This window comes from Microcaecilia unicolor, chromosome 1 (genome assembly GCF_901765095.1).
Source record: "Microcaecilia unicolor chromosome 1, aMicUni1.1, whole genome shotgun sequence".
NCBI lineage: Eukaryota > Metazoa > Chordata > Amphibia > Gymnophiona > Siphonopidae > Microcaecilia > Microcaecilia unicolor.
Window position 1 is genome coordinate 35,782,585 of NC_044031.1, and position 21,520 is coordinate 35,804,104.

A 21,520-nucleotide genomic window follows, 5' to 3' on the forward strand; every position below is an offset into this window, starting at 1 on the left:
TGGAGTTTCTGGTGAGCTATTAGATATTTCTTGCAAGTGAAGCCTTTCTCACATTCAGAACACAAAAATGGTCTCTCACCAGTGTGGATTTTCTGGTGAGATATTAGTCGTCCTTCCTCAGTGAAGCTTTTCTCACATTCAGAACAGGAAAATCGTTCTCAGTATGGATTTTTGATGACTCGTTAATCGTCCTCGCTCAGTGAAGCTTTTATCACATTCTGAACATGAATACGGTCTCTCACCAGTGTGGATTTTCTGGTGAGATATCAGCCGTCCTTCCTCAGTGAAGCTTCTCTCACATTCAGAACATGAGAATGGTCTGTCACCAGTGTGGATTTTCTGTTGATATGTGATATTTCTCTCACTAACTAAACTTTTTACACATTCAGACTGTGAAAATCTCTGATGAGAAATTAGTTGTTTTTCATCAGTGAAACTTTTCTTGCATTCTGAACATGAAAATAGTCTCTCACTACTGTGGCGTTTCTGGTGACAAGCTAATTGTCTTTTCCCAGTGAATCTTTTCCCACATTCTGAACATGAAAATGGTCTCTCACCTGTGTGCGTTTCTGATGAGATATTAGATATGCTTTTTCAATGAAGCTTTTCTCACATTCAGAACAAGAAAATGGTCTCTCAAAGTGGATTTTCTGGTGAGCTAATAGATATTTCTTGCAAGTGAAGCCTTTCTCACATTCAGAGCATGAAAATGGTCTTTCACCAGTGTGCATTTTTAGATGAGTTATTAGTCGTCCTTCCTCAGTAAAACTTTTCTCACATTCAGAACATGAAAATCGTTTTTCAGAGTGGATTTTTTGATGATGTCTTAGTCGTCCACTCGTACTGAAGCTTTTCTTACATTCTGAACATGAAAATGGTCTCACATCAGTGTGTACTATCTGATGACATTTTAGTTGTCTCTTCTCAGTGAAACTTTTCTCACATTCTGAACATAAATATAGTCTTTCACTAGTGTGGAGTTTCTGGTGAGCTATTAGGTATCTCTTACAAGTGAAGCATTTCTTACATTTAGAACACAAAAACGGTCTCTCACCAGTGTGGATTTTCTGGTGAGATATCAGTCGTCCTTCCTCAGTGAAGCTTCTTTCACATTCAGAGCATGGGAATGGTCTGCCACCAGTGTGGATTTTCTGTTTATATGTGAGATTTCTCTTACTAATCGAGCTTTTAACACATTTAGACTGTGAAAGTAATCTCTTATCTGTATGGATGTTCTCATGCTTTTTGAGGTCTGTTTTTTTAATGAAGTCTTTTCCATAATCACTATCTGTGATCACTTCCTCTTCATTGATATTCCGGGGTTGCATTAGTTCTTCCTTCTCAGTAAAATCTTCACCATCTTGTAAACAAGTCAAAGTTTGTATTTCTCTGTGTGTTTTCTGCAGTTCATTTTCTGACTTCTGACTGAAAGAATCCTCACAGTCTGTAAATGTACATGGTCTCTCTTCAACATCAGATCTCTGTTTTGATTTTAGAATCACATGATTGCTGAAGAATATATCACATATCTCACATGCACATTTTTGTTTTGTTCTCTGGTTTCTTTCTCCTTCCACAGTGTATATCACATTACTGGCACTTTGCTCACACAGACCCGAGTTTTCTGTTGAATTTCTTTGCTTCTTTTCAGAGATAAATTGATTCCTGCACTTACTTCCCCAGTCAGAAAAGGGAGTATCCTCTCCAACTTCATCTGCAAACACCTTGTTTTCTTCCAGATTCTTGCTGAGTTTCCAATGATGTGTCTCTGTATTACAGCTTCTGGGATCATCCTTTTCTAGAATAAAAATAAAAAGAAAACACTAGGGTATTATTTGCTGGAGACATAGAATAAGAGACTCAAGAGAAGTGAGCAACCTTGATGTCACTGGAAGTAGTAGCGAATAAAGGATTTTCAGTTAATAATGGGGATAATTCCCCAGTGGGGAGGGACCCCAGGCTCCAAATATCTGACCTTGGCACAGTGAGCAGGAGAGGATGTGAAAGCGATTGACACGGCAAACCCGGCAACACCCAGCCCCAACTCAGAAAACAATCGGCACCTAAGGTTCATATGCCACAATAAAAAGATACGTTTTAAGCTTCGTTTTAAAGTCTGTTAAAGAGAGCTCTAGTCGAAGATCTAATGGGATAGAGTCCAGAGCGTAGGACCTTGTACTGCAAAGATCCATTTCTGGCTAGAGGAAAGATAAACCATGTGAAATGAGGACACTTGCAGAATGTGAATTTGGGAGGATTGAAGCGCCCTTGAGGAACTTGGCTGCAAAACTTGGTAAAAAAAAAAAAAAAAAAAAAAGCTGGCTGACCAGAACGTAGGATTTTAAAAGTCAAAAGTAGCAGCTTGTACAACATTCTGTAAGAAATAGAGCCAATGAGCAGCCTGCAACAAAGGGACAATAGAGTCATAATGCCCAGGGCCCGTAAGGAGGCGCAAGGCGGCATTTTGTACTAACTGAAGCCGTCGCATATCCCGTTGACTAATACCATGAAAAATAAATTAGAGATTATCAAGGTATGGATAAGAACATGCAGAGCAGGGGCCCACCTAGGTTGTGACCCTATTTGAGGTCCCGACCCACACTTTGGGAAGCTCTAGTGTTTACTAAAGCCTGTAGTATGGAAAAAAAGCAATACCTCTGTGCACACTTTCCCTACTTGCTTTCTCTTCAAAATACATATAACAGAAATGAGGCTTGTCCCACAAAAATGTTGCCCTCCCATTGTCAATTTTCTCATTTCTGTTTATATTCACAGTAAATCCTACTTGTTCACTGAGAAAACTGAGTTGTCTCATTTTAAATCAGCCACAGCTCTCCTGCCTCCCATTTTGGCTAGTTCAAGCTATTTTATTATACAGGACTGAGAGGGCCTTTCAAAGCCTTGAAGCCTTTTCTACAGCTATGTAAGAATCACTTCATGTCTGTGTTGATGGATAACATTACCCACTTGTCTGGCTGAACATCTTGCTGTCCACATACTAGTTTTCTGACAGAACCGCTGCTCATTCCACTGTTTAGCTCAGCAGTTTATACCCATCCCTCTTATTACTGGACCTACCTGGGCAGCTGCTTTTCCCAGTTTCTCTTTCCTCTGATCCCGACTCATTCCTGATGTACAGTTCTTCCCCTCGTTCAATGTAGGATATAATATCAGGGGTGACAGTCAGAAAGTCTGCTCCTGTGATAAGAACAGAACATTAGATTTCCCATAAATCATTCTGGGAGTGATTAGCAATGCCAGCCTCTCCATAGTTCCTGCTTCTCCCGCATAATTATTTATTTATTTATTTGTTGCATTTGTATCCCACATTTTCCCACCTATTTGCAGGCATAATACTAAACAACCTCTATACTTGGTACCTCCCCACATATTAATATCCCCTTCATACTGAGTATCATTCTCTCATAATATCCCATATCAAACAATTCAAGTCAGCTACGTCAACGCCAGATCCGTGACAAATAAAACAACAATAACAACAGACTGGATCACATCAGAGAAACTCGATCTACTATTCATCACTGAAACCTGGATCCATAACCAAGAGGACCCAAACATCTTAAACCTTTGTCCGGACAGGATACAAAATCACTCACTGGACCAGAAAAGAAAAAAGAAGAGGGGGTATAGCGCTCATATACCGATCTCACCTCACTATCGAAAACCATTGCCGAATCTATAACAACCCACTTCGAAATAGCCTCAATCAGAATCCACCACAATACCCTGCTCGACCACCTAAACTGTGTCCTGTTTTACAGACCTCCATGCAACTGGAATGAAAGCCATACAGACTTCATGGACTTCATCTCAAACACATGTGTATCCAACTCCAACATACTACTATTAGGAGACATTAACCTCCACCTAGAAGACCCAAACTCTACAAATGCACGAGACTGTAAAGATTTCCTTCACATAGGCGATCTAACATGGCCGAATATGCAAACAACCCACTCGAAGGGCCATACACTTGACCTAAATCTCATAAAACTATTCACTGACCAGAACCTAACCATAACACAAACCAGATGGACAGAAATACCATGGACCGACCACCATAAATTAAACCTATCCCTAAAATGGAGGAAAAAAGGCTCTCTCCACACATGAGAACACAAAACCCACACCACGAGAGGCCAAATAGAACCGGATACTTTCTAGCAACAGATATATAATAATGACTGGACAACACAAACTGACTCCATTCACTATTTTTTCAGTCTGGGACAAAAGATGCAGATACATACTAGACACAATAGCACCCCTACAAACAAGACACAACTCAATACCATGGTTCAATGAAGAATTGAAAAAATTAAAAACACAATCAAGAAGACTAGAACGTGCATGGAAAAAAATAAAAGACGAACACACACTCAACGCATGGAAACAGATACAAAGGAAATACAAATATGCAATAAGACTGACCAAAAGATCATATTACAAAACCTAAATCGGGCCAGACTACAACAACACGAAGAAACTATGCCATCTCGTGAATAAATTACTAGACACAACACCGATCACCACAACCAACACTGACATCCCATCTGTAGACAATCTTGCTAAATATTTCAACGAAAAAATTATTAATCTATGCAAAACCCTACCTCTGGACAACACGGAAATAGAAAACTTCACAAATGGGTTGGACCCCACCCCACCCCTGGCGAATACCCGGCGGACCAATTATGGACAAACATCGCTCTCCTCAGTGCCGACAGTTACTCAGGCGATCAAAAAATACTCCAAAAGCCATTGTCATTTGGACATCTGCCCCAGCTACCTAATACAATCTGCCCCCCACCGCTTCGTAACAGATCTCACATCCCATCTAAATTTCATGCTTCAGCGGGGTATTTTCCCTAAAGAAAAAGGCAACATCCTACTCACCCAATACCAAAAGACACCAAGAAAAAAAACAAACGACATCACCAGCCCAGTAGCATCCATTCCATTAGTAGTCAAACTCATGGAAGGACTGGTAACCAAACAAGTCAACGACTACATAAACAAATTCACTATACTACATGAGTCACAATCAGGATTCCAACCACAACATAGCACCGAAACAGTACTACTCACTCTCCTATCCAAATTCAAACAGGAGATAGCTACAGGCAAAAGCATTCTCCTCCTTCAATTTGACATGTCCAGCGCATTCGACATGGTTAACCATAATATCTTGCTAAGACTCCTAGACTATTTCGGAATTGGTGGTAACACTCTCAACTGGATTAAGGGCTTTCTAACCACCAGTACATACCAAGAGAAATCAAGCACCAACATATCGTCCCTGGAAACTAGACTGCGGAGTACCACAATGATCCCCACTATCACCGATTGTTTTCAACTTCATGATGGTCCCACTAGCCAAAGCCTTATCTACACATGGCCTTAATCCATTCATTTACGCTGATGATGTCACACTATACATCCCCTACAAACATGATTTAGCAGAAATCACCAATAAAATCAAGCTCAGTTTAAACATCATGAACTCATGGGCAAACGCATTCAACTAAAACTCAACTCAGAAAAAACACACTGTCTCATCATTTCATTCCAATACAATGCATACAAACTCACAAACATTAACACCCCAGGATACATCCTCCCTATTTCAGACAGCCTGAAAATTCTCGGAATAACAATCGACCGAAACCTCCAACTAGAGTCCCAAGGTAAACTCACCATAAAGAAAATGTTTCTCTCAATGTGAAAACTAAAACATGTGAAACCATTCTTCCCAAGGAAAATATTTCGCAACCTTGTACAATCAATGGTGATAAGCCATGCAGACTATTTTAACAAAATCTATGCGGGATGCAAAGAACAAATCATAAAGAAACTTCAAACCACCCAAAACACAGCAGCACAGCTTATATATGGAAAAACACGTTTTGACAGTGCCAAACCACTCTGAGAAAAACTGCACTGTCTTCCAATTAAGGAACGTATCACATTCAAAATCTGCACGACAGTTCACAAAATCATCTACGGCGAGGCACCGGGATACATGACAGACCTCATCAACCTACCACCCAGAAACACCATAAAATCAGCAAGATCATACCTAAACCTCCATTACCCAAGCAGCAAAGGACTCAAATACAAATCCACCTATGCTTCCAGCTTTTCCTACCTGAGCTCACAACTGTGGAATGCACTACCAAAAGTAGTAAAAACCACACTCGACCACATGAATTTCCAGAAAGTACTAAAAACAGAACTGTTCAGAAGGGCATACCCCACTGAACCAACATAAAAAACCTGGACATCTGCGACACAACTTAACCAAAGATTGTAACGGACATATCCTAACTCTTCCTTTCCCTCTCTAAGTTCTCCCCAATTGTCTTTACCATACATGTATCTCACTCTACCATATCACCTTGATATTAATCGCAACTTGTATTTGTTCATACTGAAATTGGTTAACGCCGATTACGGTACCATGTAAGCCACATTGAGCCTGCAAAAAGGTGGGAAATTGTGGGATAGAAATGCAACAAATAAAATAAATAAATAAATCCCTCCCATTCACGTCATTATTTCCACATTCTCTACCTCTCTCATACATTACTAAGCCCCCAAACCAAGCTAAATTCACTCACAACCTACCCCATGCATTACTAATCTCCCCTAAATTTGGTACTTCCCTCAAATTTTTACACCCTCACACATTAACTCTCCCCACACATTACTCCATTCTAACAGCCTATAACCCACTGGCACAGCCATGCCTGCAACTTTCTTTCTACAGCCCCCAGTATCCTGTAACAGATCATGGGTTGATCCTGTAGTAGGCATTAAACATTGTGAACATAAGAATAGCCATACTGGGTCAGACCAATGGTCCATCTAGCCCAATAACCTGCTTTCAACAGTGGCCAATCCAGGTCACAAGCACCTGGCAGAAACCCAATTAGTAGGACCATTCCATGCTACCAATCCCGGGGCAAGCAGTGGCTTCCCACATATTCATCTCAATAACAGACTATGGACCTTTCCTCCAGGAACTTGTCCAAACCTTTTTTCTTTTAAATTTATAAACATTTGTATAAAGTACAATACATAAAAACTAAAGGAGTCTGCAAGTTACAAAGATGAACTTGGTGGTGAAAGGCCATGGTAATAAAAAGGAAAAAAAAACAATAATTAACAAACAAGCAGAATTGCTATGATCACTTTAACTCTATGGATAATAAAATGTTAGAGCAAAGAGAAAAATATCAGGTTGATTATGAGCAAAAAGGTTAAAATGAATTTAAGTGGAAAGGAGTGATTGATAATAATTATCTAATATAGACCAAGTTTTATGAAAAGATAAAACGTGTCCATTTTTCAAAGCAGCTATTTCCTTGTAGTGTTGAAAACAACATAGTAAATTTCAGCACTCATGAAAATACATTCAAGTTGTTTTTCCAGTTTGAAATAATTAAACAGAAAGCAAGGGACAACATCAAGTTAAATACCTTGGCATGTTTAGGTGGAATTGGGATGTCATGCGTGGATGATTTCAAAATTAAAATTTTGCAAGATAAAGTATGTGTGAAGGTGAATATCTTCTGGAGCAGATTCCAGACTGAGTTCTAGTAGGAAAGTAAGGTTTGGCAGTGAAATAGCATATGTGCAAGTGAACCCACAGCAGACCAACATATGTTTAGTAAATTATGGGAAAGATTAGCTAGTTTAGCTGGAGTCCAATAAGACTTGTGGATTATAAAAGAGGATGATTGCAGAAGTGCAGCTCATGAACCTCAACATGTATACGCTGGAAGAGAGGCAGGAGAAAGGAGACATGATAGACATTTAAATACCTCAGTGGCGTTAACGTACAGGAAGTGAGCCTTTTTCAAATGGAGGAAAACTCTGGAATAAGACGGCATAGGATGAAATTAAAAGGAAATAGACTTAGGCGTAATCTAAGAAATACTTTCACGGAAAGGGTAGTGGATGCGTGGAATGGCCTCCTGATGGAGGTCATGGAGATGAAGACTGTGTTGGAACTTAAGAAAGCGTGGGAAAGACACGTGGTATCCCTTAGGAAAAGGAGGAGTTAGTGGCTACTGTGGAAGGGCAGACTGGATTATCTGCCGTCATGTTTCTATGAAAGTGACCCAGTCTTTCTTAGACACTGTCAAGTCCAGGTCCTTCTTCCAATCTACCATATGAGTGGAACAAGAGTTCAGTTTTGTCTTCTGCAGGAGTTTATATGTTTTAGATGCAGATTTCAGAGCCATAAGAGATTGACATAAGTTTGAGAAACTTGAAGTAAGAATCAAATGTGATTCTGGTGATGGATAAAGCTGACTTATGAGTAGAGTAAACTGATCTCAAAAGACTTTGTATTTAGCAGGGATATTGTAGAGCTGACAAAAGTCCTGAAAAGGAATAATGCCAGAGTTTGACAACAGTTGTTTGGGAGACCATACATTAGCAGAAAAACAATTTTTTTTTAATTTTTGAAAAGGATTTACAAGAAAAAGTAGAAAAGTAGAATTATACCATAAAAGTAGAATCACCACTACACCTTGATTTTGAATGACGCCTTTACATAACTGTTTGTTAGTTCCTCTCTGTTTTCCTTGATCTTTTGTAACACCAAATATACCTTTGACCCTGTAATGGTGAAGCCATTACAGACCTTTGTAAGCCACATTGAGCCTGCAAAAAGGTGGAAAAATGTGGGACACAAGTGCAATAAATAAATAAATATGAATCAGACCATTTAAAGTTTAACAACTTACTTAATATATTTGTAAACCCCCCTGGTGGCAGAGCAAGGTATTACAATGATGGTACCAAATATGTCACAGTGTTTCCCCAAAATGACTCAACACCAACCAGGGAGTTTAACAATAAAAAGAAAATGTATTTTTTATTAGTTGAATTATATTTAAATGTTAATGAAATTTTACCAACTTGCAAATTTAACATATGTATTTCAATTACAGGTTTGCAACACAAATCAGTTTAGTCTCTAGAAACATTGAGAGCATTTTCAGATAAGTATAAATATTAGTTACATAAATCGTTTAAGCACATTCAGTTTTACAAAACACTAGATTCTTTAGTTTCTTTTCTCCTGTCTTTCAGATTTCTGGAGACCCTCAAGGATCTCAACATGTAAGATTTTCTCTACTCTTTTTTTTTTTTTAGTTATCTCTCACTTATTGTTCAGGTTTCCTTTACTATTTTCTCTTATGTGCATTTTTTAAATAGTTTCAGTCACTTAGCTGTTCTCTTTGTTTTCTCTCTGGCTCTCTTGAACGGTGGGCGCCTTTTCTTTCAGGTGATGATCTCCAGCATCAACTTTCTTCCAGTCTTATCCTAGTAACCTGTTCTCACCAATCCAGCTCCCTCCCAACTGCCAGCCTGAGCTGTTTGTCACTCTCCTGAGAGTTCCTTCAGCAAGCAGAACACTCAGCCCATGCACACAGACTACTCAGTTTCACTGCACTGCTCACTATCTGTACAACAGATCTAGAAGGAGCCAGGTGATCTTTTAAAATTTAACCCATAGGGTTACATATTGATAGAGTGTGAGGTCTGTTTTAAGATCAGAAGTTTCTCAGAGTAGCAAAATTTGTTCATGGTTGGAAGCAAAGGTAGAGGTATGGGGAATATTTTCTCTCTCTCAAAGTTTACCCACCGGGAAGGGGGGCGGATGTCGAGAGAAGAGGCGGTTTACAAGATGCTAAGCCCGCCCTCTTGCCGTAAGTGACCTCAGCTAGTGGGTACCATATCTTGAAGAGCCTTAGTGGGGTGCACAGTTTTCTTGCTCTGCTTAATGCCTGCCTGCTGATATTTGCTATCTTTGCTGTGTTTTCCAGGGTTTTCCTTACTGCCTATGCAGAAAACCACCATCACAAACTGCTAAGCCCGCCCTCTTCCTGGAAGTGACCTCAGTGAGGAGTACCGTATCTTGAAGAGCCTTAGCGGCACACGCCGTATGCTTTGTCACGTGAACTGCTCCTTGTTCACACTCCTTTGTGCGCCTCCTTGTGCGTTCTTCTCTTGACTATGACGGCTTGCATCATCCGCTGTTCCTGGTGGAAGGAGGACAGTCAATGGGAATGGAGGGAGTGGGTAGGGAGATAAGTAGACAGATTTGCTAGGAAGATTGGTTCTCCTGTAGTTCTGATTTTGAAGAGCAAAACTAAGATTTTGTAGGCGATGTGGTAAGGGAATAGGAGCCAGGGTACAAATTATATTGTACTGACAGAGTGGCTCAAACTGGGGGGGGGGGGGGGGGTTGCACTATATGTTAACGAGGGAATTCAGTCAAACAAAATAAACATTCTATATTAAACCGATAGCAGCATGGAATCCTTGTGGATAGAAATTCCATGTATGGTATACATCATTCAATATAAAAAGTGTAAAGAATATTGGAGAAACATGCCAGATGCTGAAGACACGGCTCAATTTACAAACAGACACAATATTAAACACTCCAATGCAATCCAGGATGCCACCTCTTTGGGACAGCACTTTACAACTTACGGTAAGTCCATAAGCCATTAGTAAAACGCCACAATCAGGCTTGGGATCCTGCAGCAAAGAAACCCACAATCAGGCTTGGGATCCTGCAGTAAAGATACCCACTTCTGGCTATTACTGCATGGCTATCGGGCGTGGCCCCTATGGCGATGGGGATGCTGGTTTCAATGTGATAACCAGTAATGGCTCAGCCATCATGAACCAATGCAATACATCGCACACACAAAATATAACATACTTTGACCTGAGTAAATGGCTACTTAATGGTGGCATTGCAAAACAAAAACATATCAGTGTTGTAGAGCACAATTTTCTCTTTCAGATGATACTGTTCACAAGCTGATTCAGGCAGACTCTTATTTAATAATTGGCTTTGAACTTTGGTACATTTTACCATTTGCGCTGACAGTGCCAACTTTGAAGAGATCCTGCAGGGCGGTTATAGATGCTGGTTAGTTGCAAATCTGGCAGTATTATGTCCAGCACAAGCATAATGCTTGTTCAAAATTTCAAGTCCGTATCTTTGTTTGCATGGAAGTTGTTGCGGTCTGAATATTGGTCCAAATATGTTCCGATGAGTCGCGACCACTTTTTATGCACACTTTGAGTCAACTTGTTTGACTGGATTTTGCATCCATAATGTTAAAATGTATTTCATCGGAATTAGCATCAACAACTGTACAGGATTTGAATTTTTTAGCCATTCTTATAAATGTGTTTGGATTTTATTAGACCCCAAAAATGGCATTTTGGTCAATGTCGCGCGCTCATGGACTGACAACCTTTCAGAAAAGGGGGTCTAGATCTGCAATTATTGCAGTTAGAGACCTCAAATTTGGAGAAATTTTGTTTAACACCTGACTTGTGCAACAGATAAAATTTGAACAAAATTGGAGAACATGATGGTGGGAACTTTTTTTAATTTTAGACCACTTGGTATGGAATGATCCAATTCCCTAATGTGTCTGTAACACTTGAACCTTATTCAACCACAACATCATTTTGTAATTGTTTCTCTACCGGAGTTGGCAAATGCCTTACGGTACCATGTAAGCCACATTGAGCCTGCAAATATGTGGGAAAATGTGGGATACAAATCTAATATAATAATTCGCACCTCCAGCGTTCTGAAGCTGACTCCGTGGCAGTGTGGCAGTGAAGCCATGTAGTGTTTGTAATTCCACTCCCGATCACTGCCCCGCCCTCGAGGGAACTCTGTATCAAAATAACTCTCCATAATTGATGTGACAAATACACGGATCAGTCATTAGTCCTTGTCTTTAATGACCATTCCTATCAATCCCCCCACCCACCCCACAACCTTCTCTCCACCCCACCCTCGTACATACATATGGATCAGCAATTCAAGATATAACTTCTCCTTTTATGGGGTAGAGTGTTCCAAAATGGCTCCCATCTGGCCCCCAAACCGTGTCCCAGGAACACTATCCCATTGTTTGACTCCACATCTATCCTCCTTCATCTGATGAAGCATCTGGGTTCTCCAAACTTGCAAAGAGGAGCCCGAAGGGGAGAGCCAGGATTTCAAAATAGAGTTGATCCCAAAAAATACGGCCACCCCAACAAGGTAAAATTATGTCTTACTTGATAATTTTCTTTCCATTTGTCCCTCAGATCAATCCAGAGACTTGTGGGTTATGCCCCTCCTCTAGCAGGTTAGATAGAGAGAACTCAGAAGTTTGCCTCAAGAGGGCATGTGCAGCCATACTAACTTCAGTATACACGATACCAAAGCAGTAAGAAACTTAAACCATATCAGAGTCTCCTGCCTCTGCAAAAGCAGCATAACTGAGAAAAACTCTCCGAGCTGCCAGCAATTACAACGTGTACCTGTAAACGAACATTAAACCTGTAACCGTCCAAATAACAAGGGAACGTGAACAGAACCGACTGCATCATACTGACCCTTATCTGACATCACGAAAGCGAATCCCAGGGAGGGCCTCTGGATTGATCTGAGGGACTAATGGAAAGAAAATTATCAGGTAAGACATAATTTTACCTTCCATAGCGTCCCCAGATCAATCCAGAGACTTGTGGGATGTACCAAAGCAATCCTCATCAAGGGTGGGACCGGACTACCCCGGCCGTCAAAACTGAAGCTCTGAAAACCGCATCCTGCCACGCTGCGACATCCAGACGGTAATGCTTGGTGAATGCATGGAGAGATGACCAAGTCGCCGCCTTACAAATGTCCTCCAACGGAACCAGACGAAATTCCGCAAAAGAAACCGCCTGAGCTCTCGTAGAGTGCGCCCGAACATGAAGAGGAGAAGACTTCCCCATCAAAAGGTATGTCGACGCAATAGCCTCCATAAGCCACAGAGAAACCGTTGCCTTAGAGGCCATGTTCCCTTTCTTATTTCCTGCGAACAGCACAAAGAGATGATCCGACTTCCAAAACGAATTAGTCGCCTCCAAATAACCCAGGAGAGCCCTCCTAACATCTAAACAACGCAGAGCTCGAAAGTTGTCAGGATAATCCTCTTGCTTGAAAGATGGTAACACCACTTCCTGGTTAACATGAAAACGCGTGACCACCTTAGGAACAAAGGATGGAACCGTCCTGACCAATACTCCCGCCTCCGAAAAACGGAGAAAAGGGTCTCTACACGAAAGGGCCTGAATCTCAGACACCCGCCCAGCCGAAGCCATTGCCACCAGAAACACTGTTTTCAACGTAAGGTCCTTCAACGACGCCTTACTCAGGGGCTCAAACGGCGGCCGTTGGAAAGCTATATGAAAAAGATTCAAATTCCAAGCCGGCAACACCGGAGCTCGAGGAGATCTCAGATGGCCTACCCCCCCGAAGAAATCGCACTACATCCGGATGAGAGGCTAAAGACTGCCTCCCCAAACGCCCTCTAAAACAGGCCAAAGCCGCTACCTGAACTTTTAACATACTGAGCGATAACTCCTTATCCATCCCCTCTTGCAAAAAGGCTAAAATGGACCCAATAGGTGCAGACTGTGGAGAAACGCCAGCCGAGGAACATCAAGAAACAAACGACCTCCAGACCCTTGCATACGCAGTCGAAGTAGAACGTTTGCGCGCCTGCAACATTGTGACAATAACTGCCTCTGGGTAACCTTTACGCCTCAGACGCAACCTTTCAATAGCCAGGCCGTAAGCCCAAACTGAGCATGATCTTTCATAACCACCGGACCCTGATGCAGCAGATCCGGCAAATGAGACAGATGGAACGGCTCGTCAATCAGAAGGCGAATCAGACCCGCATACCAAGGCCTCCTGGGCCAATCCGGCACAATAAGAATCAACGGACCCCGATGACAAGCGATTCTGCTCACTATGCGACCGACCATCAGCCACGGAGGGAAGACATACAGAAGATCTAGCGGCCACGGTTGAAGAAGAGCGTCTATGCCTTCAGATCCGAACTCCCGGCCCCTGCTGAAAAACCGGGCCACCTTGGCATTGGAGAATCGAGCCATCAGATCTAACACCGGAGATCCCCAACGATCCGTAATCTGTTGAAAAGCTAAGGGAGAGAGTTCCCACTCCCCGGCATCCAAGCAATTCCGACTGAGAAAATCGGCCTGCACATTCAGTATCCCCGCTATATGAGTGGCCGACAACAACATGAGACGCTTCTCCGCCCAAAGACACAGCAGAGATGCCTCGTTTGCCAGCGGAGCACTTTGGGTTCCCCCCTGCCGATTGACATATGCCACCGCCGTCGCAGGCCACTCAGACTCAGCAAGTTCTCGAAGGCCAGAAGAGCCAACTGGATTGCCCAAAGCTCCAGAAGATTGATCTGCAACCTTGACTCTGCCATCGTCCAACTCCCGAGCTGAGTGCCCGAGACAGTGAGCCCCCCAACCCGATGGGCTGGCATCCGTCGTCACTACACGCCACTCCGGAGCAGCCAGAGACATGCCTCGAAGCAAATTCTCTGACTTGAGCCACCAACGGAGAGTAAACCGCGCTCGGGGAGTCCAGGGAATTCAGATTGTATAATCCCCGGACAGTGGAGACCAGCGGCTGAGTAGATGCCATTGCAAAGGCCACATGTGACTCCGGGCCCATGGTACAACTTCGAGCGTCACCGCCATTGACCCCAGCACCTGAACATAGTCCCAGGCCTTCGGAACCAGCGTCTGTAGGATTGAAGAAACTTGCTCCGTCAGCTTCGCCCGTCGCTGTTCCGGAAGAAACACTCTGCCTTGACGGGTATCCAGATGCACTCCCAGGTACTCCAGAGTTTGAGTTGGAACAATATGACTCTTTTGCACATTTATCACCCAACCAAGAGACTGAAGAAGGTCCATCACCGCCTGGGTCGCCCGTACACATTCTGCGTGAGACGGAGCGCAAATCAACCAATCGTCTAGATAAGGGTGAACTTGCATTCCTCTGGTCCGCAGAGAGGCCGCCACAACCACCATGACCTTGGAGAACATGCACGGCGCTGTGGCCAGACCAAAGGGCATGGCCCTGAACTGGAAGTGCTGTCCCAACACCACAAAGCGGAGAAATCTTTGGTGAGAAGGCCAGATGGGGATGTGCAAATAGGCTTCCTTTAGATCGAGAGCCGCCAAGAATTCTCCTGGCTGTACCGCTGCCAGCACTGATCGAAGAGTTTCCATCCGGAAGTGGCGTACCGCAAGGGCCCTGTTGACCACCTTTAGATGTAATATAGGACGAAAGGCCCCTCCTTTCTTTGGCACCACAAAGTAAATAGAGTAGCGACCGTGACCGACTTCATCCGCCGGCACCATTACTACCGCCTCCAGACGCAGCAACTCTGCCAAGGCTGCCCGCACCACTGCGCTCTTTATCACAGACTTGCATGGAGACTCGAGAAAACTGTCTCCTAAAGGGCGAGCAAATTCTAGTTTGTAGCCATTTCGTATAACATCCAGCACCCATTCGTCTGTAGTCACCCTGGCCCATACCTCTCCGAACTGGGACAGCCATCCCCCTATCGGCGGAAAGGACAGGCCCAGGGCACCATCATTGTGCACCCCTGCCTCCTGGCTGACTTCGGGAAGCTGCAGGCAGGATTCTGCACTCCTAACGAAAGGGCTGCTGTTGTTTCTGAGGAAACCGGGACTTCTGAAAGCCCCCGACTCTTCCGTTTTGCCTCTCTAAAGCGCGGATGAAACGACCTCGTCTGGGACTTAGACCTATCTTCCAGCAACCGGCCTTTGGAATCACCAAGATCCTTAACAATCTGAGCTAGCTCCTGACAAAACAGAAGCTTCCCCTTAAAAGGCAACCGGGCCAACCTAGACTTAGACAGCAAATCTGCGGCCCAATGCTTCAACCAGATCCAGCGCCGAGCCGAAACCGCCAGAGTAACTCCCTTAGCGGAGGCCCAAAGAATATCATACAAGAGATCCGCCAAATAAGCCAACCCCGACTCCAGGAGCGGAAGGACTTCTATCAGGTCATCTGGGGAGGACGCCTTCTGTACCCAAGAAAGGCACGCTCTCGCCGCAAACGAACCGCAGACCAAAGCCTGCAAAGTCAAGGCAGCTACTTCAAACGAAGCCTTGACCGACACCTCCAGTTTCTTCTCCTGCGGGTCCCTGAGCGCTGCGCCTCCCTCAACGGGTAAAGCGGTCTTCTTAGCCATGCCCGAAATCAAAGAATCTACCACCGGCAGGCGCAAGGTTTCCAAATCCTCCTGCCTCAACGGCCAAACCTTAGCCATAGCCCAGGCTACCTGAAGACTGGCCGCTGGAGAGTCCCATTGCGCCCGAATGAGCACCTGCATCGCCTCATGAACATAAAAGGATCTCGGCGGAGCCCTAGTGCCCGACATTATTGAAGAGCTGACCGCGGACGGAATCGCAGGCTCCAGAGCAGATAAACTCAATACTTGCAACACCTGCACAATAAAAGCAGGCAGTTCTTCCTTCCTAAAAAGAGCCTCGCTGCAATGGGATCCCCCCTTCCCCCGCGGGCAGCTCCCCATCTTCCAGGGCCTCTGGGAAACAATCCCCTGATCCTGGATCACCATCTGATTCAGAGTGACCCGAATCATCACCCATGGGAATCTCCAAGTCCATACAGGTCCTTTTAGCTGGCCTCTGACTCCAGTCTGAACACGAAGCCCCAGGACCCCCCAAAACGGCTGCTGCTTGATGCTCACCTTCAGAGCGCTTCAAAAACACCTTGTGCATAAGAAGCACAAATTCTGGGGAAAAGCCCCCCATCACTGCCGACTCTGGAAGCGAAACCGCACCGTTTCCCTCTGATGCACCCCCAGCTGATCCCGCTGCTGTGCTTTCCAGTCCAAGCGGCTCCAGAGAGAAAATGGCACTGGTGGAGCCACGCGCCGGCCCAGACCTACTTTTTCCCGCCAAACCCAAATCGCTCCTCTCTAGCGCTTCGGTTGCTAAAACACAGTCCCCCTGCTCCGACCCGGATTTTACCATCCCCACGGAACAGGCTTCACAGGCCTCCGACGCCGACCTCTGTGCCCCGCAGCGCGAGCAGCGCTTAACGGATTCCGACAGAACAGACATGGCCCAAAAGCCTTACCTCTCTCAGTTACAGCCCTGCTCACGTTCCACTGAATCTGAACGAAAAATGGCTCTCAGCACCAAGAAGCAAATTTAAGGCTGAACTGCAGGCTCGTTCTGTCTGGCTTTATGGAGCTTTTTTTTTTTTTCAAAGAGGCAGGAGACCAATACAGCCAAATTCCTCTGACAGGGGGAGAAGGGTAGGGACCTGGCACCACCAGGTGTAACCCACAATGTGCTCCAGCACCTCAACCCAAGCAAAAGCTCAACACACCCGAGGGAACGGGATAGGAGCCTTAGTCTACAGAGCTGCACTGTTATACTCCCTTCTACCTGCTAGATAGAGAGAATACTGAAGTTAGTATGGCTGCACATGCCCTCTTGAGGCAAACTTCTGAGTTCTCTCTATCTAACCTGCTAGAGTAGGGGCATAACCCACAAGTCTCTGGATTGATCTGGCGATGCTATGGAAATCCCTTTAGGCCCGCAGGGGAATCCGAGGTGAACGAGTAACACTGAAAGAGCAGCAGTGAGTCCCACACTATGGAACAATTCCACATAGATTGTACCGCCTCAACTGATCTCAGTTTATATCAGAGAACATCTCAGTTTGAACGATAAACCCTCATAAAATTCATAAAACAAAAACAAGATAACCTTTTCCAAGATACGATATTGACTTGAGACAATAGTAATGCTGATTAATAACACTTAGTACTTATCTTGGATGACAAATCGTATTCCAGTAATCTTCATATCCATCAGGGGAATGATCCTTAAACATCCCAACAGGGGTTCCCTGTTTCACCTCAACCAGGCTGCTTGAGGGGAAACATTTTTTTTTTATATAATCCATCCAAGAAAATTCAAAATACAGTTGTCAACAAAAGTCTCTACTTTTGTTAAGAGCCAGTAGAGGATTTTGTTGACAGCTGTATTTTGAATTTTCTTGGATGGATTATATTTAAAAAATGTTTCCCCTGAAGCAGCCTGGTTAAGGTGAAACAGGGAACCCCTGTTGGGATGTTTAAGGATCATTCACCCGATGGATATGAAGATTTCTGGAGTACGATTCAAGATAAGTACTAAGTGTTATTAATCAGCATTACTATTGTCTCAAGTCAATATCGTATCTTGGAAAAGGTTATCTTGTTTTTGTTTTATGAATTTTATGAAGTTTTATCGTTCAAACTGAGGTGTTCTCTGATATATACTGAGATCTTTTCTTCGCCACTATTTTTCATTAAATGATACAAGATATATCTTGAGATACTGAAGACATAATTGTAGAAGTAATTTTGCATGTTTTGGTAACTGAAATCACCCATTTTTATAATATTGTCCAATTTGCTAGCTTTCCTAATTTCTGTAAACATATTTTCATCTGTCTGTTCATTCTGTCTCGGCGGACGGTAGTACAGCCCTACTGGTATATTCCTTCCCTTCACACCTAGAATTTCTATCCACAGGGCCAGTCTTAGGCTGAGGCGACCGAGGCAGCCGCATAGGGCCTCACGTGGTGTGCCTCAACTCTGCCACTGGCGTTCACAGCTCCCGCACCGCCCCCCGCCCCCCCACTCAGCCCGCCCTCAGCTCCCTGCCAGCCCTCCGTCCTTTCCGTTCCTGCCACCTCCCTTCCGGGAACTGGAAGCAGCATCGCACGACGACAGCTGATTGTATCGCCGAAACCTGCGCATCCATACCTCTTCGCCTCTTCAGTCAAGGCCAGTGCAACCTTCTTCCTCGTGCACCTCTTGCCCATTTTTGGTGTTTCTGCCTCCGCCCCCTACCCCCTGGTGCTGCTGTAGCAGCAGAGCAAGGCGGGGGGGGGGGGGTCAGGCAACGCGGACCGGCAGCGTTCGCGCCGGTCCCCACAGCCACATGCTTGGAAGCAGAGCGTGGCCAAAGCGGAGGAAGAGAGAACAAGATGGAGGCGAAGCGGAGCAACAGCAGAGCCTGAGACCGGGGTTGTACAGAGCAGAGAGCCACCTGTCAAAGGAAGGCTGAGCGGAGCGGGAGAAGCACAGGCTGGCGGCGACCAAGCCGAGCGAAGCACCGAGAGAGGCGGAGAGCAGCCCATGGCAGCCATGCCTGCGGGTAGCACGGAGCCTGAAATTGTCCTCAGCTACCAGGTACCGCACTGCTTTTCCATTTTCGAGTCCTCTATTGCACTAAAAGGGGAAGGAAGCCTTTAAATATGAGTCTGCACAATGAACTAGTTTTCATATTTGGGGTGGGGGGCGGGGGTAGGTTGCCTTGAAAAATAGACCGTATGCATATGTTGGGATTTGAGAAATCAGGGATGGAGGTCTGTGATTCCTGGGGCCGGGGCTGGGTAGCACCTCAAACTCGGGGAGCTGGGGCAAGTCGACATGGATGGCAGGGGTGGACAAGGAGGCAAAGGAGAATCAGACATGGATGGGAGGGGAGGGCAAGGAAAAGAGGAGAAATCACTGGACATGGAGGGGAGGACAGGGCGGAGCACAGGAGAAACCACTGGACATGGAGAGGAGGGCAGGGCAAGGAAGAGGAAAATTGCTAGATTTGGATGGCTGGAGGGGGGCAGGGGACAGATTTGCTAGATATGAATGGAGGAGAGAGGAGAGTTGCTGGACATGGGTGGATGAAGGGGAGGGCAGGGGAGAGAGGAGAGTTGCTGGACATGGATGGATGGATGGATGGAGGGGAGGGCAGGGGAGAGTTGCTGGACATGGATGGATAGATGGAGGGGAGGGAAGACTGGAAGGAGATGCACATGGATGGAGGGGAGGGAAGAGAGGAGAAATCTGGACATAGATGGAGTGGAGGGCAGGGAAGAGAGGAGAAATGTTGGGCAGGAATGGAGGGAAGGAAAGACAAAGGAAGGAGATGCACATGGATGGAGGGGAAGGGAGAGAGGAGAAATGCTGGACATGGATATAGGGGAAATTGCTGAATTTAAGGGCTGGATCGGAATACTTTGAAGGCAGATGCTGAAACTGGAGAAAGGATAGGGAAAGGGCTACAGATAGTAGACAGGACACATAAGGACACGGGAGGATGGTGGACATGGTGAGAGAAAAAATATCAAATGGAAAGAAGACTGTATACAACAGAAGACACTAAAAACTAAATGATCAGACAACAAAGGTAGAAAAAAGTATTTTATTCAGAATTTACTAATTGGAATATGTCAGCTTTTGGAAATGTGCATCTGTGATATTTTGCATGTAAGTTTCAATTTTTCTAGTATTGCTGCATGCTGAGTCTGACTTCTTGAGGTAACTTACATCTTTTTTGGCTACTTGGGGTTAGGGATCTCTGTGTTGCCTCTCTGGTTTGATGGGTTACAGAGTAATAAGGGAATCTGAAAGTACCAGATCTTTTCTTAATTAATATTTTTCCTTTATTCTCCTTTGTTATGAGAATTGGAACTACTAATTGTAGTGGACTTCAACTGAATAATTTCTGGGGAGGGGGGATTGAGAAAGTTAAGACATGGGAGATAGACACTTTCCAACTTTTTTACATCGTCACACTCACAGGAGCCAACTTTTCAAAATTAGTGGGGGTGCTAAGCCCAGTGGAAATAACCGTTCCCTGGACACACACAATGAATTTTCTCAATATTGGGTATGCTCAAGCACCCACAGGGTCGGCTCCTATGGTCACATTGGAAAAGCCCTCTCACTCAGAACTGCCTCTCTTACCACAGCCCAGGGCTCTTAACAGAAATGAAAAATTATCCTTTACCTAGCGAGGTCAGGATCTGATAATTCTCCTTCATCACGTCCTTGTAAAGCTTCTTCTGACATTCTTCTAAATCCTCCCACTCCTTCTGGGAGAAGTAGATGGCGATGTCCTCAAAGATTACAGGGATCTGAAACACAAACCCTTCCACACTCAGCTCCTTCTGCATCAAATTCACAGAATGGTGGAACACAGGAGAAATTTCTAGATGTGAATAATTCACAACAATTTAACGCAGCTACAAGAAACTAATTACACAAAGAAAGACTGATGCAGAACGCAGAGCTGTAGCGAGGGAAGCTGACACCCGGGGCAGGTCGCCGCTGCGCACCCCCCCCCCACCCCGGGTGCAGCACGGCACACCCTCCTCCCGCTGGAGCGCAACCCCCCCCTCCCCCCCCGGAGCGCATACCTGCGGCGAGGGACGGGCGGGAGGGCCGATCCGCCCCGACTGCACGTTGCTGGGGTGTGTCAGCTCCGCGCTGGTGCACTGCTCTCTCTGTCCCGGAACAGGAAGTAACCTGTTCCGGGGCAGAGAGGGCAGTGCACCAGCGCGGAGCCAACACCCCCCAGCGGCGTGCACCCGGGGCGGACCGCCCCCCCCTTCCTACGCCACTGGCAGAAAGCCACCAAGGGCCTAACCTCTGGGCTACTGAGGGTTGTACATGCATGTAAATGGTAGAACAATGTCGAAAGAGTTTGAGCGCAGGGGGTTAACTTAGGTGGAAGACATGACTGCATATGG

The 21,520-nt window shown here is 44.9% G+C and overlaps 1 protein-coding gene across 1 annotated transcript; it reads right to left on the bottom strand.

Moving 5' to 3' along the window:
- Positions 1 to 138: 138 nt before the first annotated feature.
- LOC115465403 (gastrula zinc finger protein XlCGF26.1-like) lies at positions 139 to 20,944 on the bottom strand. Its single transcript, XM_030195880.1, has 4 exons — positions 20,779 to 20,944; positions 3,079 to 3,198; positions 558 to 1,798; positions 139 to 402 (listed from the first exon to the last, which is right to left on the bottom strand). The coding sequence occupies exons 1-4, from the start codon at positions 20,942 to 20,944 to the stop codon at positions 139 to 141; spliced, it is 1,791 nt and encodes a 596-aa protein (XP_030051740.1).
- Between the last annotated feature and the right edge of the window lie 576 nt (positions 20,945 to 21,520).

Coding starts and splice junctions, on each gene's coding strand:
- LOC115465403 (XM_030195880.1), bottom strand. CDS start 20,944: ATGCAGAAGGAGCTGAGTGTGGAAGGGTTTGTGTTTCAGATCCCTGTA. Junction 1,799..3,078: donor TGGGAAAAGCAGCTGCCCAG/GTAGGTCCAGTA, acceptor TTTTTATTCTAG/AAAAGGATGATCCCAGAAGC. Junction 403..557: donor CTCATCAGAAACGCACACAG/GTGAGAGACCAT, acceptor ATTTCTCATCAG/AGATTTTCACAGTCTGAATG.